The 24,971-nt window shown below is 41.0% G+C and overlaps 1 protein-coding gene across 1 annotated transcript in view; it reads right to left on the reverse strand.

The window, feature by feature from the left end:
* The window catches only part of CLVS1 (clavesin 1), a 174,491-nt gene that overhangs the window by 26,398 nt on the left and 123,122 nt on the right, over positions 1-24,971 (reverse strand). Inside the window, exons 4-5 of the mRNA XM_025922836.2 lie at positions 8,246-8,356; positions 4,051-4,286 (exon numbers count right to left, since the gene is read on the reverse strand). Of these exons, the coding sequence (XP_025778621.1) occupies positions 4,051-4,286; positions 8,246-8,356 (347 nt within the window). The remainder of the gene's footprint in view (positions 1-4,050; positions 4,287-8,245; positions 8,357-24,971) is intronic.

Consider the following 24,971-nt stretch of genomic DNA (forward strand, 5'->3'; position numbering starts at 1 on the left):
TATCTGGAAAAAGAAAAGAGCTAGTTAGAACCACTAATTCACTGAGAATTTTACACATTTTAGATTTTACCCTACATATGCCAGAAAGCATTGTTCTGAGCCACTAGGAACTCAGAGGCCACATTATAAATAGTGACTAGGTTCCAATAAAGGTTCACAGAAGCCCATTTGACCCCAAATGGGAACTGTGGTGGCAGGGATTGGGACACAGCGTCTACCCATTAGAAGGTGAAACGTTATCCCGCAGAACAGACCCAGGTCATCTGGCTCGGACCAAGGAAGTACTTCTTAAAACTATGCTACTGGGAGTATGCTGCCCCGTTAGCTGCCTGCCCATCTCTGGGCAATGCAAACTGAGGCTGGCTGGCAGCCTGGGCTGGAGAACAGATACCGTATCAGGTGGGAAGCTGGACCTTTAAGATCTCCAATTCTGTTTTCAATTTTCCCATGTCCTTTTGAGCTCCGAGGACTCAGAGAGGTTATGAATGGTGGCTGTTCTGTCCCTATAATTTTCTCAGTCAGCACAGACCTCCATCAGTGAAGCACCTGACACCAGGCACGGTTCCACAGGTGGTCCCTCCTCGCTGCATCACTGCTGGTACCAGTCTCCTCACTGCCCATCCTGCTGCTGTCTAAAATCCCCAAGCAAAGGATCAAAGATGTCACCACTTGTGAGAGCAGGAGTGGGCAGGACACCTTGATGGCCATGGTGGGGTGATGAAATGTGTACACAATTACTAGCTCCTCTGGCATAGTCTTGGAGCTTGACTCTGATATCTTCCCTTCTCCAAAACCTGGGTCAGCTATGCCTTTGTCCATGAAGACTTCTCTAAGAGTCTTCCTGGTTGAAAGAACATTTCAGCAGGTTCTTACATCTCTTGTCTAGTACCTCTTCCACTCTGCATTATAGTTATTTGTGGGCAGATCTTATCTCCCCTACTAGGCCGTAAGGCCCTATAACCAGGATCCACGAAATCCAGAAGAAATTAGTTCTCTCTCCATAGGAGCTGACAGTTTGGCTGAAGCAATTGGACAACTGCCCCAAGGATGGGTTTTGAAAGTAGCAGCTTTCATTCAACGCCAATTCATTCATAAGCAGCAGGCATGTACAGGGTGTCTGATGTGTGTCGATTGTGTGTTGGACATTGACTTGGATTCTTGAGGAGGGCATAAGGTGAACAAATGTTATACAAAGACTTTACCCTCTAGAACCCACCATCTAATAACGGAGGCCGTCACCTTCTCTGATCCTCAACATCAACTCAGAAGCAGAACTTGGAATCAGGACATGGCTGGTCACCCGAAAGAGATGTAACTCTATAACTGATCACCTGGAGAAAGAGTGGCAAATTGCTATTTTATTCCACTTGACTTCGGACATTCCAACAAGTCTGAGGGTATGCTGACTTTATCTAAGTCTATAGAAATAAGGTAAGGACAAACCACAGGAAGTGTCATTGTCCCGGCCCATGGAGGGATTGGAGAGTGAAGGCTGGCACTAGAGGTGTGGATAGAAAGTATGAGGAAAAGCAGACAGTGTGCTTTATCTTACAGAGGACACAAACACAGAGTGTGGAGCCAAGCTGCCCAGCTCGGAATCCCAGCTTGGCCGTTTACTAGCTGTGTGACCTTGGACAGTTGCTTAACCTTTCTGTGTCTGTTTCCTCACTTGTGAAATGGGAATAGTGATAATACCTTTCTCATACAGTTATGGTGAGGATTTAGAGAGTTAATGCAGGTAAAGCGTTCAGAATGGTGTCAATAGTGTGAGTTGTTACATTATTATGATGACTGTGCTGTAGTCTGGCCCGAGAGCAGCTCAGAATCTGGGCGGGACAATCTCACCTCTACCAGTAAGGTCAGCCTCTTCACTGTGGAGACACAAAGCCAGGTTCTCAGCTCTCATGACCAACACTTCCCAGAGAATGTCAGCTGTTAACCCGGGGAGTAAATGAATTTCCAGATCCTTCCAGTCTCGGCAGAAAGGCTTCACCAGACACTTGCATGTAATATTCCCAATGGAGCAGAAAATGTGGAGGTCCTCCTCCTGGACATTCTCTCTTGCCTCAGTGTAAGCCTAGTTATCCAAAGAAGACTCTCACAGTGACATCCCTCCGTCCCCAAACACCTCAAGACTACAGCCAGTCTTCATTGGTTCGGTGTTAGTTATGGCCCTCATCCCTGGACCTGAGTCCCCGCATCAGCCTTCTGATGGCATTTAGTCCATATTTCCCTGCGAATTCCACGATCCTCATAAAACCCAGACTTACTTTGTCATTGTGTCATTTCTCTGCTCAACTGTGTCCGGTGAGGAGATACAGATGAAAACAAAAATGGCATAGAATTGACCTGCCATCAGGATAATGATTAGCATTGAATTCTGATAATATCAAGTACAAAAGGTAGAGTCTGGGGAAAGGACATTTTCACACATGCTGCTGGGACTATCCATTAGTACCGTCATTTAGGAAGGCCACTGGGCAGTGTGGGCTATTGAAAATACACATACTCTCTGACCCAGCAACTACAAGGCTCCAAGTTTACCTGAGGGACTTCCTGTGAGAATGGAGGAGGCATATCAAGGACTTTCTTGAGTCTCATCCTTTGGAATAGAGAAAAAACTCAGAGGAGCTAAATGTTCATCAATAGGGAAATGGCTAAACTGTGACATATTCTGGAATACTGGAATACTATGTACTGGAATACTATGCAGCATGAAAAACATGAGATGTCTCTAGATTTACTGGTATAGAAAGATGTTACAGTATGTTATGGGATAAACCATGCCCTGCCCCCCAAATTGGACTGTTGAAGATCCAACTGCTAGCACCTCAGAATGTGACTGTATTTGGAGACGGGGCCTTTAAAAGATGTAATTAAGGTAAAATAAGGTCTTTAGGGTAAATCCTAATCCAATATGACTGGTATCCTTGTAAAAAGAGATTAAGACACAGACACACAAAGGGAAGTCCATGTGAAGATAACAGGGAGAATGCAGGCATCTACAAGACAAGGAGAGAGGTCTCATTTCTATTGCTTAAGCCACCCAGTTTGTGGTTTGTTGTTGCAGGAGTTGGATTAGCAAACTAATACATAATATTAGATATTTTCTATGGGTATGGATAGATATGGGTAATATCTAGAAAATAGAATGGAAAAGGGTCCACCCTACTCTGATAACAATGGTTACCTTTGGGAAAAGTTGGGATTGAGATTGGGAATAGTGGTTAAAAAGATTGTAGCCTTAAAAATAAGGTTTTAATTTTTACAATGAGAAAGCACTCATATATTATTTGTACATCAGTTAAAAAAAAACCTCTTTCACGGCACTCCATTAAATACAGTATGCAATATATTTCACACCCTAGATGCAACAGTCTTTAGAATTTCCTTCCATGCCCACTCCCATCCCCCACCCCTCGCGCACCTGTTTGTCACACCAGACTATCCCATCCCTCTGAAGCCTCTGTGCCTCTTTCTATCCCATTTGCCTAGAATGCCTTCTCTACCTTTTTAAGCCTGGGTGGCTTATTTTCACACTTCAGAACCTAGCTCCAATGTCACCCACTTTATAAATATGTCAACAAAAGGCTTACTCATCAGATTTTCCAGAGCTATACTTCTCTGTTCTTATTCGTGTGTTCGCAGCACCTATCAGTGCTTATAGGCAAATGCTCAGTAAATGGTTCTAAATTCACAGATGATAGGAATGTTTTCTGGCAGGTTGTTTTTTCAATCCAGGGTATCCCAAAGGCACAGCATTTCATTCTGTGTGTGTTAACAGACTCTCTAGAGACTAACACTGCAAACATGACATGAGCGAGGTCCAGCCTTTAACTGTTTCTTTAATACAACAGGGATAACTAGATTTCTGCACCAGCCAAGCCCCATTTGCTTTCAATTCTAGTGAAATCAGCTGAGAATGTATTGCAATTTATTTTATTCAAGTTCTGTGCCCATAAAGGTCTGCAATTACTTAACCCACAATAGGGCCAAATCAAAAATGCTTATTGACCTCTGACTTGGAGGCTCTGATAATGCAGGTCTTACCTCTTCATCGGCTTGGGCGAACATTCTCTCTCCAGATTGGAGGATGTGTGTTTCACATGCATTGCATTGTAGGAAGTGTGAGTATAGTCATTTTCATCACTGTAGTCTGGACCAAGTAACGTCCGGGCCCACGTTCCCATGTCATAAGGAGGAAGGGTTCCTCCAAATTCAGAGGGCAAAAATTCAGGGTGGATTAGCTGGTGAAGGCTGTTTAAATTATTTCCATGCAGGAAAATCTGCAAAGGAAAAAACAAGTATCAACAAAAAAAAACCCAAACCTACGAGCCACTATTTAGCCTAAAACACAATTTAGCGATGACAAATTGGATGCGCTGCTGGTGATCATGGTGTTTAAAGAGGCACTCCATTTTGTGTCTGCAGCTTAATCTTCGTAAAATGTTAATTTATTGCTCAGAAAAGGGGCTGAATTAATAGTCCTTAAAAAATGAAGTTTATGAACAAATTGGGTCTTATTTGGCCATGGCCCAAATTTACACATACAGTAATCTCCTAATTATCCCTGCTGATAAAAAGGCTATGACGTAGACCACGCAAACCCCCAATCATGCTTCACATGCATCCCCACATTGTTCTCTTCCTTCCACTCCCCCCCCCCCCCCGCAGTGCTTTCTGCCCTCTGTACCCCGCCCCCATCTCACCATCCTTCCCAAACCTTCACCAAGTGGCAGCCTCTTCTTCATTCTGTCCCAGAGGCACCCGCACACTCTGGTTCTCCTCCTCGCTTCCCCCAATTAACTAGTATCTGCTGACTCCTATTTTCTCTGATCTGTTCATTTATGTCTTGCTTCCCCACAGGAAGAGAAGAATCCTCGGGAAAAGGGGTGATGTTTTCTTACTCTATTAATACGTTCCTAGCTCCCGGGGTGGTGTGGACACGAGGTAAAAGCCTTATCAATTCTTAGGCAGTGGAACTGAAAACTGTGGCCTGAAAACTTATAGGTATTTTTGCAGCCATCTTCCATTTGTGTGTGGATTGAGGGCTGACACGCACATAAATTTGCATCTTCTGAACATATAGTGGATGGTGATGGAAACTGGCGGAGCAGGGGAGAAAACATCCCCAGATCACAATTATTTTCAGACAAATCCACAAAGTGGATAAGCCACTAGTTGATAATTACCATTTCCTACAATTTAGGAATTGACTCCCGAAAGTCTACTCAAAGCGCACCTGTGGAGTGATCGCGGTTCCCACACTTCGTGTTGCAAACTCAATGCACCTGAGTTAGGCAAGTGTAGGACCACTGATTATATTCACATAGGTGTACGCATGCATACCAGTTAGGCTTTCTGTAATATAAAGGTGACTTTTAAAATATTTAAATATAGGGGCGCCTGGGTGGCTCAGTGGGTTAAGCGGCCGATTTCGGCTCAGGTCATGATCTCGCGGTTCGTGAGTTCAAGCCCTGCATCAGGCTCTGTGCTGATGGCTCAGAGCCTGGAGCCTGTTTCAGATTCTGTGTCTCCCTCTCTCTGACCCTCCCCCATTCATGCTCTGTTTCTCTCTGTCTCAAAAATAAATAAACGTTAAAAAAAATTTTTTTTAATATTTAAATATAGCATAATATACCATAAAAGTATTATCAATTATGCCATATACTATATTAAAATATACCACGTAATGGACACATACACTTACTACCTTGCTCTGTTACATTGATTTCAATTTATGATACAATGGCATCATTTAGAAAGGAAAGGGACAAGAAGCTAAGTGCCAAGATTCTTCAGAAGAATATGGTAGCACTTCAGAAAACAATGTACATTTTCGGACAGTGGATTTCAATTTTAATAAGAATGATGGTTTTTGAAGAAATTCCCATGTTCTGGCTTTTGCAAAACACTTTTCAGGAGGAGCTAAAGTATCTGAAGCATGGAAAAGCAGAGCTAAATATTAGCTCCGGTTTTTAGAGCAAATATTTGTACCCACCCACCTAACACCTCCAGTTCTTTTGTTTGTTTGTTTTTGAATTCTTTATACTTTCAATTTTATTTGTGATATTCATTTGTTTGTTTCAAGTTTTTAAAATTAAATTCCAGTTAGTTATCATATAGTGTAGTATTAGTTTCAGGAGTAGAATTTAGCGATTCATCACTTACATACAACCCTCAGAGCTTATCACAAGTGCCCTCCTTAATACCCACACCCATTTAGCCCCTCCCTCACCCACCTCCCCTCCAGTAACCCTAGCGTTTGTTCTCTATAGTTAAAAGTCTGTTGGGGTGCCTGGGTGGCTCAGTTGGTTAAGCGTCCGACTCTTGATTTGGGCTCAGGTCATGATCTCACAGTTCATGAGACGGAGCCCTGAGTCGGGCTCTGTGTTGACAGAGCAAAGCCTGCCTGGGATCCTCTGTCCCTCTGTCTCTGCCCCTCCCCTGTGTACGCGTGCACTCTATCTCTCAAGATAAATAAATAAACATTTAAAAAAGGAGTCTCTTTTATAGTTTTCCTCTCCTTTCCCCCATCCTCATCTGTTTTATTTCTTAAATTCCACATCCAAGTGAAATCGTATGGTATTTGTCCTTCTCCTGACTGACTTATTTAGCGTAGCGTTATACACTCTAGCTCCATTCACGTCATTGCAAATGGCAAGATTCCATTCTTTTTACGGCTGAGAAATATTCTATTGTATATATATATACCACAACTCCTGTATCCATTCATTAATAGATGGACATTTGGGCTCTTCCCATAATTTGGCTATTGTTGATACTGCTGCTTGGGGTGCACGAGTCCCTTCGAATCGGTATTTTTGTATCCTTTGGGTAAATACCTAGCAGTGCAATTGCTATATCGCAGTTCTCTTCTTAACTTTTTGAGGAACCTCCATACTGTTTCCCAGAGTGGCCACACCAGTTTGCTTTCCCACCGATAGCCAACACCTCCAGTTCTGAAAGGACAAATGAGTGCTGTGGAAACTGGCCGTCTCTCCTGCAGTGCTATGGGATGGAAGAACTCAGCAGACAGGAGGCTGGATTCTTCACCTGTCAGATTCTGTTCTGTGCCCAGAGTTCCAGAAACTCCCTTCTATGCCCTGAGCCCTGGTTAGCAAAAAGCTTCCAAAAGTCCGTGTCTCCTTAGGCTGGTGAGTTCTAGTTCTTAGTTCCACGCTTATTTGGGGACAGGAGAATTACCCCTCCCTGCTGTACTATTTCCTAAGGATCTGGAGGCAGCTGAGGTCTAGGAGTTGGGGATAACACAGAGTGTGTATGTGGGTGTGTATGTAGGGGGGTTCCTCACATGATCGTTCCCCCTGAATACTCAGGCTCTTCCCCAGAACGGTTCCCCTGGGTATAGGGGCATACGTAAGGTGCCATGAGACTGACCCTGGCCAGATTCCCTTGAGAGGGACCCAGGAGGTAGCTGAAATCAACAAGTTTAAAAGAACGGGAGCTAAATGATGAAGAGAATGAAAGTCACTGAGTCTCCACCACATCGGTGGCCTTATGCTACCTGCTCTCATATGCTGCTTCATTGAATTACCCAACTACCCAATAGCTCTGTGATATGGGTGTTTGTTTCTCCGTCTTATAAATGAGGAAACTGAGATTCAGAGGGAGTGCAGAAACAATGTTCAGTCTCTCAGCTAATCAGAATGCCATGAAAAGCCGCAGCCCTGATCGAAGGTGCTGGCCTCCCAAATGTCATCAGCCGAGGCAATTAAGACTTTAAAAGCCTTCCTCCTCAGAGCATTATTATTTCTCGTGAAGAATGCTTTCCCAGCCTCAAAGGTGACGGAGCTGGCAGCTATGACCCAAGGGCCACGGGGGAGAAAAACAAATGGTAAACATTCTTCATCAGGATAATACATTTGCAGGACAAAATGCTAGCTATTAAAATATTCCATGAACGGGAAGCTGCTTGACCCCGTATCTCCCTCGAGCACTTACAGTAAAATGGGCATCTGGTATTTGCATGCCTTCAAAGTTTCCTTTGGTTGGTCGCTGGGACTCTGAAAATAACCCAGTTCTACTAAATTATTGATTAAATCCAGGCCATTTGCAAACTCCAGCTGAGGCTCGAAGGCTCAGGGAGTGCAGAAAAGCAGAAGACCCACAGTGAAAACTTAGGAGAGACGGAGAGAGAAAGAGAGAGAAGGGAAGCAGAGAGATCGAAAGGAGGGTCCGGTCACTGTCCCTCTGCACCCCCCCATTGGGTGTTTGTTTGCATTACCCGCTTCCTGGTCTTGTCTTTAAGGAATGGCTTGATGAGCGTGTACAGGGCATGAATGTACCAGGGCTGGTTGACGAAATGGACTCCTCCGAAGCGGGCAGGAAAGCTGTCCTGGGGCGGAAAGAGAGAAATGCACACCAGTTAGCACACATTCCAGATTGGATTGGGCCCGCAGGACCACAGCCCCGGGAGCAACCTACTTCTCTCTGACTGAAGCACCAGCTAGTGGTAGGAAAGAAAGAAAGCACACACACTTCCTAGCTGGTAACATCTCCTCTATTCCCCTTGCCTCCTTCCTCCCCTCTGACTCCAAAACTTAAAAATTGTGCCTCCGTGCCAGCCCTGTCTTCCCCAAGTCGCAGTGATAGGACCTCTGACGTGGCACAGGAGCATGTGTGAACCAGGTAGTGAGGGAGCTGGGATTCTTCCACATGTCAGACAAGCTCTGAGTATATACTCACTCCTCTACCCTCATTCTCGTGCCCCCCCCCCCCAGTTTCCAGTGGCATTATCATGACAGCAGGTGAACTCCCTGGGAGTAGGAAGGGATTGGAAAAGGATTTCAAAGGAGCTGAAGAGAAGGAGCTTTCTGGAATGCTCCAGAAATGTCACACCAACGTATGACAGCATTTGCTGGCAACTATTCCACAGATTCCAGAGCTAGTTCCTTCTTTCGTCCCAGGACCCACATGGGAGCGCCCAGGGAGAAGACATTTGTGGACTGATGGACTAGTTGATTCCCCTAACTGAGGAAATATGGGCCTCCGCTTCTGCACATCAATATATTTTGTATACATTAGGAAATGAGACCATCTTTTAAATGCTTCTAATGTTAGATTACAGCTCAGGGCACAGCCTCATCTTTTAGAAAAACCGAGAAGCTATTCTCCATCCTAATTAGACCCACAAAATAAGGGGCCTTGACCATGAAGTCTGAGCTAGTCCCACGGCACCAGGACCCGAGTTCCCGATGCAGAGCTTCCACAGATTACACTGCATTCATCTTGGTTAATGGAATAAAAAAAAAAGAAGGAACACCTGAAGCAATTTGAATTGCCAAGTGTGCTGCCAATCAATTTCATCGCAACAAGCATCTTTGTAAAATGTAAGCAAGAAGAGAGGAAAGCGGAAGGAACCTGGCCGCCTGAGCTAACAGTTCAGGCAGCAAGTTGATCCCTGAGGGTGTATGAAATGCCTTGCCTGAGTCTTTTTTAGTAACAAGGCAAGAGGGTTATTAACTTTTCTTCAGAGCCCTGTGAGTCTGCAAGATCGCTGGGAATCTTCCACACCGAGACCTAGTTCCCAATGTAAGTACACGAACTGTACATAAGGGTTGACATTTTAAAAACTTAAAAATAATTTTTGCCTCTATCTAGATGTTTTACAGAGTACAAAGGAATTGCATATTTTGAAGATAAACCAGACAATTTGATTAAAAGTCTTTGTGTGGGACGGTATATATTTTTAAATTTATTTTATTTTTAAAAACTTAATGAAACCACCAAGTAAGGGTGGCAAGGCTGTTTTTTTTTTATTAATTTGTACATGTGTCATAATCTCTCATTATTCCAAATCTAATTTTAGATATGTAAAAGATTTTAATAAGGCTGTCTTTTCTCTGTTAGGGTAGTTTGGGATCTAAAAGTTCTTTGGTGCCTTCAAAAAAGATCATTCCCCAGAGTTTTCCCTTAACAAAAAGTGCTAAATACTAACCTTACTCTTTTTGGTCCTTTTGAACTTGTTATTCAGAAATAAAACTCATTATCCCATACTGAGCATGGGTTCTGAAGGACTATAGAAGATGAGGAGAGTACTACAAAGGGTTTATCTATAAAACCAGGGCTTTACCATCTTTTTCTAAGAGGACCAACAACAGGGCTTTTATTTCTATTGAGAATCTATTGTGTTACACATTTTTACGTTAGTAAAGTGGAAGAAAACTCTGTAAATAATACTCTAGAGGCAGTGGGCAAAATCTTAAAGAAAACATTAGACTTTTTTAAAATATCTAGAGACTCTTAGTTTTAGTCCATGGAAACTCAATCATCAAAGACATCAAAACTCTCTTCGGTTTGTGTCAGAGAAGGTTGAAAAAAAAAAAAAATCACAGGGCTGAGACCCAGTCAATTCTCTCTAGGTTGGCCCTGGCTTCAAGTCTGCCAGCTTGAAGGCATGGAATTTTATCGATCTCATCCAGGTCAGCCAGCAACTATGTGCAGATACATGCACGTAAAAATCCTGTGCCTCAGAGGTCTTAGGTTTGGGGCAAAGTGGAAACAGGATCACTTCACTTCAGGTCTCTCTAAAAGATTCAAATGAAACTGCCTCTTACCTAATAAAGACAATGTGCAAATGTTCTGGTATTCTCAAATGAGCCTGACCACGTTATTAATAATGAAGTGTGTGTGTGTGTGTGTGTGTGTGTGTGTGTGTGTGTGTGTGTTGTGCCAGGGAAAGATGAGGGAAGGAAAAGTTAGCCAACACAACCCTCTTAGAAGCAATGACTATCTTGTTGGTGGTGTTTCCTGGTCTCATTAGCAAACCACAGATAGAGGGAAGCAAACCACAGATAAAGGGAAAATGTCTCCAAAGACCTCAGTGGTCCACTATCCATACTGAGTTGCATTTCTTAGGGTCTGGAACAGATCTGTCTCAAGATGACAGGCCAGGATTCAATGACAGTGTAACACGTTGTCAGAGTGAATATGTGCTAAAACATACCCTAGGTTCAAGAAAATGGTGTCAATTTCTCTACATTTCATGCATCTCTCAGTAAAAATATAACATCATCTCAAATTATAAGCATATACAAATCATAAATTTTGTCCCTCAGTTTATTTTAAATGAATTTATTTCCTTAAGACAGAAATAATACCCATTCTAGAAACGTCAAAAATAGATTTAAAAATTTTTTGAAAAACTAGAAAACAGAGAAAGACAAGAAAGAAGAAAAGAAAATTCATGTATATTCTCACTGCTGAAGACATACTCTTGCTGTTTTCTATCATTTAGGAAAGGCTCTGTTGTATTATAATAACACACAGCCCCTGCTTTTTATCATTTAAAACTATAAAGATTTATTTTTTGCTCACGCAGAATAGAATGTCCTCGCTGGGCTGGCAGGGAGCCATGCTTGATTTGCTCTCAGCCACGGATGCTGCCTTCCCCATCTGGAATAGTGCTGCTTGCCAGAGCCGAAAGAATCACACCTTAGATCTTAGGTTTGGCCACCAGAAAGTGACATGCTTCATCTGTCATACGTTAGAAGCCAAACACGCGCCTGACTTCCAAGGGGTCAGGAAGTGGGATGCAACCATGTGCCTAGGAAGGGAAAGACTAAAATTGCAGGTAGAGAGCACAAAGGTTACCCAAGCTCTGCTTCCTTCTTCCCTTCCTTTCCCTTCCCTTCAATTCCTTCTTTTCTTCCTTCTCTCCTTTCCTAGTGGGATTACGTTTTTGAAATTGGACTTAATAACTATTCATTGATGGCCTGCTTGATGTTGGTGATACAGTACTGAATAATAGAAATATAGCATTCACGGGGTAGTGGGGACACAGACAATGGCAATCAAGTAATGATTTGTTTAGCATCTTTAATTCTTCACTAAAACATCAGTGCATACCTTGCACCTCTTCAGTTCAGCACATATTTATGAGGGCAAACACATCCTCCAAACTAGTCCTCAAAGCATTCTAACTCCACATTCAAAGAGTGCTACCTTTAAATCTCTACTACCTGGAATACTGGCTCAACAACTGACCTACAGATCTGAGCTCCAATCACTCATGTCCAGGATGCCCCCTTTGCTCTCTGAATATGCAGAATAAGGCTGTTCTCATCTATGTGCTATGGTTTCCCATATGGCATAACTATTAAAGTATCTCAATGTTATTAAGATAAGGATCTGATATCAGAGTGTGAAAAGTAGAATAACACTGACTTAAGATAAATGGAGGAGAAGCCAGTGACCAATAAACTGATGGGATAGTAAGGAATAGGTCTGAACAAACAGGGAAAATAATTTTCATTTTATTTTATTTTTTTAATGTTCATTTATTTATGTTTGAGAGAGAGAGAGAGAGAGCACAAGCAGCAGAGGGGTAGAGAGAGAGACAGAGAGGAAGACACAGAATCTGAAACAGGCTCCATGTTCTGAGCTGTCAGCACATGTCAGCACAGCCCGACGCAGCTCTCGAACCCATGAACCTTGAGATCATGACTTGAACTGAAGCTGGACATTAACACTGAGTCACCTAGGCACCCCCAAAAAGACAATATTTCACTTTCTTATTTCATGTTTCATATTTTAAACAAGTATCCTTTTGATATGTGTAAAATATTCCATGCAAAGCAGCAGAATACATTCTCTTTTTAGGTGCCCACAGGGTGCCTGGGCGGTTCAGTCAGTTAAGTGTCGTACATGGGCTCAGGTCACGATCTTGTGGTTTTTAGGTTTGAGCCTTCCCTCGGGCTCAGTTCTGACAGCTCAGAGCCTGGAGCCTGCTTCAGATTCTGTGTCTCCCTCTCTCTCTCCCTCCCCTGCTAGCGCTGTGTCTTTCTCTGTCTCAAAAATAAATAAACATTAAAAAAAAATTAAGTGCCCATAGAACATATATCAAGACAGACCAACCATATCTGGGACATAAAAAAACCCTCAACAATCTTAAAAGAAGTGAAATCATACAGAGTATATTCTCTGTCCATGATGGAATCAAACCGGAAATTTAACAGAAAGATAACAGGAAAATTTCCAAGCACTTTGAAACTAAAGAACATATGTTTAAATAATTCATGGATACGTCAAAGAAGTCTCAAGGGAAACAAATACACGGAACTGAAGGGAAATGAAAATACAATGTATCAAAGTTTGTGAAACATAGCTAAAGCAGCGCTGACAGGGAAATTTATAGCACTAAATACATATATGCAAAAAGAGGAAAGGTCTTGAATCAATAAAGTCCCCGCTTTAAGAATGTAGAGGGAGAGTTGCCTGGGTGGTTCAGTTGGTTAAGTGTCCGACTTCCTCACAGGTCATGATCTCATGGTCTGTGGGTTCGAGCCCCTATCTGGCTCTGCAACTGACAGTGTGGAGCCTGCTTGGAATTCTCTCTCTTTCCATCTCTCTCTGCCCCTCTCCCACTTGTACGCATGCTCTCTCTCTCAAAATAAATAAACGTTAAAAAAAGAGAAAATAATAAAGAGCAGAAATAATGACATTGAAAATAGAAAAACAATAAAGAAATTCAATAAAACTAAGAGTTGATTCTTTGAAAAGATCAATAAAATAAACATTTAGCAAGATTGACAAAGAAACAAAGGGAGATGTCACAAATTACCAAAATCAGGAACGAACGTGCAAATATCTGCTACAGACGTTGCAGACACCCAAAGGATAATCAAGGAATACTATAAGCAATTATACACACATATATGTGACAGCTGAGAAGAAATAGACTAATTCCTCAGAAAGAAGGTACCACTACTCACCCAATATGAAATAGGTACTTAAAATAGCCCTTAACTATTAAGAACATTATTACATTTGTAATTTTAAAAGTTAACCAAACTGGGCTCAGTTTCACTGGAAGATTCTACTAAACTTTCAAAGAAGAGTTAGCATCTATTCTACATAATTTCTTCCAGAAAGTGGAAGAGAAGGAAACACTTTCTGATTCATTTATGAAGCTAGTATCTCCCAAATACCAAAGTGAAACAAAAACAGTACCACAAAATAAAATTACAGATCAATATCCTTCATTAATATGGTTGTAAAAATCCTTAAAATATTAGCAAGCAGAATTCAGCAATATACAAAAAGAATTATACACTATGTTCAAGTGGGGTTTATCCAGGGATGCAGGGCTGGCTCAATATTTAAAAATCAATTAACTGAATGATTAACCATATTTTCTAGTTCCTATATTTGATGCCTTGCCATCTGAGGACTTGTTGATGAGGAAGGAACTGTCCCTTAGCTGATTCTTAGAGAGAGCAAGAGAGAACTCCTTTTATATGCAGACTAACCAATCCAGCACCCATACCCCAAATGCCTCCTTTATTGGACTCTTACACTCTGGGCCACTATTCCTCTGCCCCAATCACCCCCGGAACCAGGGGCAGCTCCTATACCCAGGAGCCCACTGAAATTATTCCAACTAGCCTAAATCCTAATCCTGCTTAGCCTCTTTTCCCTGCCTTGTTCATTTCTTCCCATTAAATCACAATGAAGACTCTTGCCCAAGTTTTCTCCTCACTCTCTCTGCCTCCTGACAAACCGCAGGGCTTCCTCTTGTGCCCCTCCCATCATGGCGTGCCTTGACCCAGTTTCTAGGGATCTGGAAAAAGAGCAAATTTCTTCCTTCATGACAGTCATTTCCATGTCTGTGTGTCTCACCATACCTGATTAAAACAAAACCCAGGTGCCTTTACAATAGTAATCCATTGTTTGAACAGGCCAAAGAGGAAAAAATTACTCGATCATATCAAGTGATGTAGAAAAAGAATTTAACAAAATTCAACACCCATTTGTGATTAAAAAAAAAAAAAAACTTTTGGAAAAATGGGACTCTCTTTGGGAATAACATGATTATCTATATAGAAAATCCCAAGGAATCTATTTAAAAAAAAACCAGACACCAAAAAAGAAAAAAACAAGCTTTCTATAACTGAGTTCATTAACATTGCAGAATGGAAAATAAACATACAAAGAATCAACACAAAGCCATCAAAATTTAAAAATGCATAACAAAACATATCCAGCATTTGTATGCTGAAAACTAACAATGCTGATGAAAGAAATCAAAGAAGGTTTAAATAAATGAAGAGACATATTATGTTGTGAATCAAAAGAGAACATACTAAATATGTCAATTCCTCTCAAACTGATAGACAAACCTATCAAAAGCCAAGTGAGATTTTTTCTTTAGACATCAATAGGGATATTCTAAAATTTATATGGAAAGGCATAGACCCTAGAATAGTGAAAACAATTTTGAAAAGAATAAAGTGGAAGAAATTATTTTACCAAAACCAAAGCTTATTATAGCTGCAATAATCAAGACTGTGTGGTATTAGGGGAGGGGGAAATACGTGGGTCAATGAAGCAGAAGAGAGAACTCAGAAATAGGTCCACACAAATATGTTCAACTGATTTTTTACTAAAGTACAAAAACATTTCATTGAAGGAAGAAAGCTTTTCAACACATAGTACTGGAGCAGCTGGACTTCCATAAGCATAAATAAATATATACATAAATAAATGTAAACCTGTCTTCAACTACACACCTCATACAAAAATTGACTCAAAATGGATCATGGACTTAAATGTAAAACTATACAGACTTAGAAAAAGTGTGGGAGACGATCTCTAGGATCTCGGAGTAGACAGTTTTTAGACTTGACTCCAAAAGCATGATCCATAAAATGAAAAGAATAATAAATTGGATATTGGCAACATTAAGAAGATACAGGGTGGGATAAAATATTTGCAAACCGCTTATCTCACAAAGGAGTAATATGTAGGATACATAATACACTTCAATCTCAACAGCAAAAAGGCAAGCAGTCCAGTTAGAACATGGACAAGAGACATGAAGAGACATTTTACCCAAGGAAGTATACAGATGTCAAATAAGCACATGAAAAGATGTTCCATATCATTAACCATTACTGAAACGCAAATTAAACTCGATGAGATATTATACTATAAACCTATTAGAATGTCTTAAAAAAATGAAAACACCAAATTCTGGTGAAGATATGGAGAAACTAGATCATTCCTACATTGCTGGTGGGAACGTAAAATAGTACAGTCACTCTGGAAAACATTTTGGCAGTTTTCTGAAACACTAAATATCCAACTACCATATGACCTAAGAATTACACTCCAGAGCATTCATCCAGAAAAACAATAACTTATGTTGACACAAAATCTGGTGCTAGGGTGTTTATAGCAGATTTATTTGTAATAGTCCCAAACTGGAAATAGCCTAGATGTCCTTCAGTGAGTGAATGGTTAAGCATATTGGTACATTCACACCGTGCAACACTAAAAGGAACAATTAAAAGGAACAATTACTGATATACACAACAATCCAGAAAAATCTCTGGAGAGAGAATTGTGCTAAGTCAAAAAACCCCATCCCCAAAAGTTACATACTGTATGATTCCATTCATATGACATTCTTGAAATGATGAAATTATAGAAACAACAGCTTAGTGGTTACCAGGGGTTAAAGAGTGGGTGAAGGTGGAGGGAAGTGGGTGTGGCTTTAAAAGGGTACAGGAGCAATCCTTGTGGTGATGAAAATGTTCTGTATCTTGACTGTATCAATGTCAGTATCCTGGTTGTGATATTGCTTATAGTTTTGCAAGACGTTTCCAGTGGGGCAAACGAAATAAAGGCTATACGGGATGTCTCTGCATTATCCCTTACAACTGCATGCGAATCTACATTATCTCAAAATAAAAATGAAAGAATATGACTATTGTGAATATTCCAAAAGTCTCCAAAGTGGAAGCAGCCATCTCTACAGTATAACGGAAGCATTTCTACAGATGATCTTTTCTGTCTTAACATGGAATGTTCGACAAAAAATGCCGAAGTAAATCATAAGGCACAAGATACATCGCAGGGCATTCTAAGCTGCTCTTCTGCATTTTCTTTGGGAGTTTTGGCCAGTGTTCAGTGATTCCAGCAATCCATTGGAAATGTACTTTATTTTTTAATAGGCACTTCGTCTGCACTTCATTTTCACACTGGCTCTATTCAAGCATCACTTGGCTGCTTTTTCTTGTGTTTGATTGGGATTTAGGAGCAACGTGACAGAGGCAAAACTATTTCCTCTCTCTTTCTTTGACAATCAGATACAGATGTTACTGGTGGCAGTTGGTTGGGTTTCCTGCTGGCTAATGAAGCTCTTACTAGCGCCATTTGCTAAGATTTGTAATGCCTGCAGGCGAATTATATTTCACAATGGGGCTCAAAACACGTCTGACCTCAAAATCACATTGCCCTGTGAAGCCTGGGGAACTTTGCTCACAACTGCCCTCTCCAACTCCCAGCCTTTCCCACCTCTTCCACTGCCCTTATTTGAAAAGTAGAACAGGACCAGGCAAATCCCCAAATATATGAACTCCCTCCCCCCACCCCACCTATTAAGATTCCTCCGAAAACCAAATGCAAAGAAGAAAAAGGAACGGATGAGCACAAGAGCTGTCTCTCAGACTTTCTGCCTCCTTCCCTTTAGCAGCTTTGAGTTTTCTTCAGGGCCTTGGCAGATGGCATCCATTCATTCACATAACAGCACGTATGGAGGTCTGCAGGCAGCATAAAGACACATGCATGGAGTCCAGCTTTATCTATTCAGTTTATGCGTGTCCTACTAATGACACCCATTTCCCACATCAGAGCGGACAGATAAAAACATTTTCGGCAGCATAAATGGGCTTCACTGATGCAAGAGAGCCTTCTAAAAATGCTATATTTCATGCTGATGGGTTTTTATTATACCACGTGGTAGTCATTAGCGTGAAAGTCACATATCCACCTATTTGCAAGGAAATGGAGAGCTCATGCCATAGCAGTTGCACACCAAATGCGATATCTATATATCAGTAGCAAGCATGAAAGAGGAGAGAACATGCTGATTAGCAAGGCAGCTGGTCAATGGCTTCCACTGATTACAGGCTATGGATTTTCTTCCAGTACCTGCTCCTAGAAGTCATTGTTGACTTCTAAGAAGCTGTATTGACCTGGTGTTCTCTTGAGGTTAGGAAGGGCTGGGGTTTTTTTTTTTTTAGTGCAAGTTTTAGATCAGGACAGGCTAGGGGGTAAAAGTTTTATCTGCAGATCCTGGAACAGATTGGCAGTGCTCCTAACCATAGTAAGCAAAGCTCGCCTTCTGTCAAACTGACCCGACCAGCAGATTAAGTTCAGAACCCTCCCCGGTTTCAACATTCCTAAACGACATTCCTTGACCATCTCTTTCGTGTCCATTTCTGTTCACCAGTTCAGCAAGCAGGTATCAGGCCCCTGTTATGAGGAAAATGCAGGGGTGCACGGACCTACGAAACATACTCTCTGGCTTCAACCAGTTCATTGACCAGTGGGAGAGATAGGGAAATGACGATGCTTTGAGGGGAAGACACTGAATTCAGAGTTTAGGTTCTGTGTTTTATGGTAGTTCCTTAAAGCAGAGCCAATAAACAGCTCAGATAGCCAGAGGTGAAGATCAGGGGAAGGTTGGATGTCCTGCAGGGCCAAATAAAAATGCCTTATATAAAGAGCTAACAGAAAATGTATGTGACTGTGTTTGAGAGTCTTCAAGAGTTCATTTGCTTAGCACCTCTTTGCTTCAAGAGTTTAGTACTTAGCACCACTATTTTATAAGAATAAGTTTCAAATGATCTCTATTTTAAAACATAAAAACATAAGAGAAGGAAGGAAGGAGGGAAGGAAGGAAGGAAGGCAGGCAGGCAGGAAGGAAGGGAAATAGCTCAAAAATCATCTTGTGGTGCATACACATCAAATTTTTGCCAAGATAATGGAAAATATGACTATAAATTTAAAGAATATCTTGGGGCACGTGGGTGGCTCAGTCAGTTAAACGTCCGACTTCAGCTCAGGCCATGATTTCATGGTTCCTGGATTTGAGTCCCACCTTGGGTTCTGCACTTACACCTTGGAGCCTGCTTGGGATCCTCTGCCCCACCCCCACTTGTTCTCTCTCTCTCTCTCTCAAAAATAAATAAATAAAACTTAAAAAAAAAAGAATATGTTGATCACACTGGTATCACCTCGTGTCTGGTAGGAAAGGCTTTAGTGACAAGAAAACCGAGACAATCCCAATGGTCTTTTTAACTTCTTACTTAATAGAGCTCCATATAGGAGAATTGCATCCTTCTTTGACTCTGGCAATCTCACTGCTGCTCAAGTGGGATGAGCAAAAAGGTGACCATGACTGCTACCAGGAGAGAAGGAACAAAATACAAGCCCATCCAGCATGATCACTCTGAGTCTGCAGAGGTGAGCTCAAGCAATGGAAACTTAATTTGCCATAAAAATCACTTCCAGCTTCTCTAACCACGGTGACCTTATATCTGACTATTAAATAGCAAATACATTATGGTAAGGACATAATATTTCATTTTCAGGTTTCCCTCGGGGTCCCTAACTAGTAAACAGATGATTGTTGTTCATTATTTAAAAGCCAATTCATGGAGAAACCCAGGTTGCTTGAATCACTGATTTGCACAGGAAATCAATGCCAGAAGATGCAGTATCATTCATATAATTCAACCTGCAATTTAGTGCTTAAACTCACAGAATCATGGTGTCTCTGAGAGAAAGAAGCATGGTGGAAAAGACACAGAAATCACTCAAAGCAAAGTTTTCAGCCAATGGTAAGCCTTTAACCACCCAAATGTCTTTGGTTTGTAACTAAGGCTGTAATAAGCAAGGATACTAAAATGGTAAAGTCTTAATAAATACAATTTAAGAAAAAATATTAAAATCAGTAAAGGTAACTCAATAGCTAAGAATTGGGCATTTAGTATCTAGCAGGAGCTTTTATATGTGTTAATCCATATAACACTCATGACAATATTACATAGATATTATATATGTAGTGTATTACCTATTAAAGTATACCAGTTTAACAAGTGAGGAAGCATAGTCTTACTTAGGGTAGTTAAATACTTGTCCAAATTCACACATCAAGAAGAGATTGAATGAATTTTAATACAGATCTGTCTGTTCTTATAGTTGAAGCTTTTATTCCCCTTATTTAAGCTCTTTATATCAGCAAAATTTTGACTGTTGACTATCTTCATGTGGGTTTTAAGGATGCATAAACTTACTAACTCAGGTAAGATTAATCAGATCAGTAAGATTAATTCTGTTATTATTAGAATAGAATGGACAACTATTCTTAATACGGACTACAGAAATTTTAAAGGTGAACCTGAATATCCACATATTTGTCGTGCCTTATTGGGGAACATTGTACTTTTTATAGCATAGATATATTTATTTTAACATGGCCTTATTTTGCAGGAGATCTAAGTCAGCCAAAAATTTTCTTGTATTGAAGCACATTTCATTTTCTAATCTCTAAATACACATCATTTCTCCATGTGAAAAACTACCAATAACACCTGTCAGAATAGCGAAAATTGAAAACACAAGACGGGGCGCCTGAGTGCCTCAGTCGGTTAAGTGTCCAACTTTAGCTCAGGCCATAGTCGCATGGTTCGTGGGTTCGAGCCCCACGTTGGGCTCTGTGCTGACAGCTCAGAGCCTGGAACCTGCTTCCAATTTTGTCTCCCTCTCTCTCTGCCCCTCCCCTGCTCTCGCTCTGTCTCTTTCTGTCTCTTAAAAGTAATAAATAAACGTTAAAAAAAAAAAAACCCACACAAGAAACAACAAGTGTTGGTGAAGATGTGGAGAAAAGGAACCCTCTTGCACTACTGGTGGGAATACAAACTGTAGAAACTAGTATGGAGGCTCCTCAAAAAGTTAAAAAGAGAACTACCCTATGATCCAGTAATCACACTGTTGGCTATTTACCAAAAAATACAAAAGCTCTATTTCAAAAGGATTCATATTCACCCTTATGTTTATAGCAGCATTATTTATGATAGTCAAATTATGGAAGCAGCCCAAGTATCCATCAATAGATGAATGGATAAAAAAGATGTAAAAAAAAAAAAATATATATATATATGTATATATATATATACATATATATATATATATATAATGGAATATTATTCAGCCATATAAAAGAATGAAATCTTGCCATTTACAATGATATGGATGGAGCTACAGAATATATGGCTAAGTGAAATAAGTCAGTCAGAAAAAGATAAGTACCATACGATTTCACTCATATGTGGAATTTAAGAAACAAAACAAACAAGCAAAGGGAAAAAGAGAGACAGAGAGAGACAGAAAGAGGCAAGCCAAGAAACAGGCTCTTAACTATAGAGAACAAACTGATAGTTACCAGAGGGGAGGTGGGTGGGGGGATGGGCGAAATAGGTGATGGGGCTTAAGGAGGGCACTTGTCATGATGAGCACTGGGTGTCGTATGGAAGTGTCGAATCACTATATTGTACACCTGAAACTAATATAACACTGTATGTTAACTGTACTGGAATTAAAAGTAAAATGAAACTAAATTAAAAAAAAACTATCAATAAAATATCCCCCAAACAAATAGTGGGGAGGGTTCTGTCAGGACAGGCTTAGACAATTTACAAAATGTATTAGCAGTACTGCTTCTTCCTCCTTGTAATGGAGTTGGTAGAACTCATTAAAACCTTGGCCTCATCTTCCTGGGAGCATGGCTAAACTACATTTCCCTGTCCCCGTTACAAAGTGACACATGGGACTATGTTCTGGAGAATGAAATGTGGTTAGAAGTAAGATCACCACATCCAGACCCAAACATCAAATAGATATGACTCTTCCATGCTCTCTCTTTCTTCTCCATGTGGCTGGAAGTGACAACTTGGAGGCCTTAGAAGATAAGGGAGGCCCAGAATGCAGGGAGCCACTATGGAGCCACTATGGAGCCACTATGAGCCACTTGTTGGAGACCATAGAACTGCCTCGCCAGGAACAGCAGGAGAGGATTTGTGGGAGCGAGAAAAGTCAAACACAGCATAACTTATCCTGTCCTGATGTGCGCAGACATTAACAGTGAATGGTAGGGGGCATCTGGGCTATGGACACCACGTGGGGGTTACCATCTTGCAGATGATACTTCAAACCGTGAGTTTTGTGCGGTGACCCAGGAAGTGAATGAAGCCGGAGTAGAGACTGAGTCCTCAGCATCGCTAAGTTTGAAAGGCAGAAACAGGAGAAGAATCTAGGATGGTTGTCGGAAGGGTGGCCCGTCAGGCAGGAAAGAGGGCCGTGTCCTGCAGGCCAAGGAGCATTTTCAGACTATCTCAGTATTTTCCCAATCGAGAGAGCATTCAGAGGGGTCAAATTCTTCTGAGGCTGACAAAATATGAAAGCTGAGAAATGGCCCTTGAATGTAGCCAGGTGAAGGTCCCTGCCTTTGAACGGCTTCCCTTCCAGCTGGGAGGGAAAGAGAGATAATAAACAACAACAATAAAAGCTAGAAGGTGCTACACTGGAAAATAAACAGGGGAGAAAGCTGCAGAATGTTGAGGAAAGTACCTGAATTTTAAAAAGCACACTGCACCAAGAAGCATAAAATACCTAGGAATAAACATAACCAAAGATGTAAAAGTCTGTATGCTAAAAACTATAGAAAGCTTATGAAGGTAATTGAAGAAGATATAAAGAAATGGAAAAACATTCCATGCTCATGGATTGGAAGAAAAAATATTGTTAAAATGTCAATACTACCCAAAGCTATCTACACATTCAATGCAGTCCCAATCAAAATTCCACCAGCATTCTTCTTGAAGCTAGAACAAGCAATCCTAAAATTTGTATGGAACCACAAAAGACCCCGAATGGCCAAAGTAATTTTGAAGAAGAAGACCAAAGCGGGAGGCATCACAATCCCAGACTTTAGCCTCTACTACAAAGCTGTAATCATCAAGACAGCATGGTATTGGCACAAAATAGACACATAGACCAATGGAATAGAATAGAAACCCCAGAATTAGACCCACAAAAGTATGGCCAACTCATCTTTGACAAAGCAGGAAAGAATACCCAATGGAAAAAAGACAGTCTCTTTAACAAATGGTGCTGGGAGAACTGGACAGCAACATGCAGAAGTATGAAACTAGACCACTTTCTTACACCATTCACAAAAATAAACTCAAAATGGATAAAGGACCTGAATGTGAGACAGGAAACCATCAAAACCCTAGAGGAGAAAGCAGGAAACAAACTCTCTGACTTCAGCCGCAGCAATTTCTTACTTGACACATCCCCAAAGGCAAGGGAATTAAAAGCAAAAATGAACTATTGGGACCTCATGAAGATAAAAAGCTTCTGCACAGCAAAGGAAACAACCAACAAAGCTAAAAGGCAACCAACGGAATGGGAAGAGATATTTGCAAATGACATATCAGACAAAGGGCTAGTATCCAAAATCTATAAAGAGCTCACCAAACTCCACACCCGAAAAACAAATAATCCAGTGAAAAAATGGGCAGAAAACATGAAGAGACACTTCTGTAAAGAAGACATCCAGATGGCCAACAGGCACATGAAAAGATGCTCTACGTCGCTCCTCATCAGGGAAATACAAATCAAAACCACACTCAGATATCACCTCACACCAGTCAGAGTGGCCAAAATGAACAAATCAGGAGACTATAGATGCTGGCGAGGATGTGGAGAAACGGGAACCCTCTTGCACTGTTGGGGGGAATGCAAATTGGTGCAGCCACTCTGGACAACAGTGGGAGGTTCCTCACAAAATTAAAAATAGACCTACCCTATGACCCAGCAGTAGCACTGCTAGAAATTTACCCAAGGGATACAGGAGTGCTGATGCATAGGGGCACTTGTACCCCAATGTTTATAGCAGCGCTCTCAACAATAGCCAAATTATGGAAAGAGCCTAAATGTCCATCAACTGATGAATGGATAAAGAAATTGTGGTTTATATACACAATGGAGTACTACGTGGCCATGAGAAAGAATGAAATATGGCCCTTTGTAGCAACATGGATGGAACTGGAGAGTGTGATGCTAAGTGAAATAAGCCATACAGAGAAAGACGAGATACCATATATTTTCACTCTTAGGTGGATCCTGAGAAACTTGAGAGACCCGAGAAGACCATGGGGGAGAGGAAGGAAAAAAAAAAAGGTTAGAGAGGGAGGGAGCCAAAACATGAGACTCTTAAAAACTGAGGACAAACTGAGGGTTGATGGGGGGGTGGGAGGGAGGGGAGGGTGGGTGATGGGTATTGAGGAGGGCACCTGTTGGAATGAGTACTGGATGTTGTATGGAAACCAATTTGGCAATAAATTTCATATTTATAAATAAATAAATAAATAAATAAATAAATAAATAAATAGCTGGTCAGAAAAAGCCTACTGAGAAACCAACCTTTGCTTTGAGTAAGCCGGCTGTGTGGTTGCCTAGGGCTGGTATTTCGGCAAAGGGAAGCGGTGTAAAAATCCAGAGGTGGGAGCATTTCCACCACGTCTAAAGAAAGGAATCAACTAAACCAGCATTTCCCAAAGAAAGCACTGCAGAATATTAATCCCGAAGGGTCTCTCCGTACAAAAGAGGATTCCAAATTAAACGCTGCACACTCAGCCTTCCCTTTGGAAGTTAAAGGACACATTTGTCTATTTAATTAAAGCCTTTAAAAAAAGTCTGGTAGCAAAGAAACCAACTGAACTCTCCTTGATTCATTGTTTCCCATGGGATTTGAGCCACAGGACATTTTTGGGGGAGTTTATTAACCAAACTAATATTCTGGAAAATGTGCAAGGGAAATTCTGGACTTAACCTCTCGGTAAGTTAGAAAACTGTGTACTTGGGGTATCACATCTGTCAGGTTTGAGTCAGCAGTGTGACAGTTTAAATACTGTCAGATACTATTTTAAACAAATCTATTATGAAAGTCATATAGTTACAGGGAACAAGTAGGTGATTTTAAGAAGGTATTTTGTCTCTTTTTTAAAGTTAGAAATGTGTTCTAGTCATTTGAATTCTGTGTTACTCCCATTTCACCCAGCTTGTCCCCGGCCTTTAGAAAGAGAGACCGCTGATTT

This window comes from Puma concolor, chromosome F2 (assembly GCF_028749965.1).
Source record: "Puma concolor isolate L17-30 chromosome F2, mPumCon1.1.hap2, whole genome shotgun sequence".
In the NCBI taxonomy this organism is placed as follows: domain Eukaryota; kingdom Metazoa; phylum Chordata; class Mammalia; order Carnivora; family Felidae; genus Puma; species Puma concolor.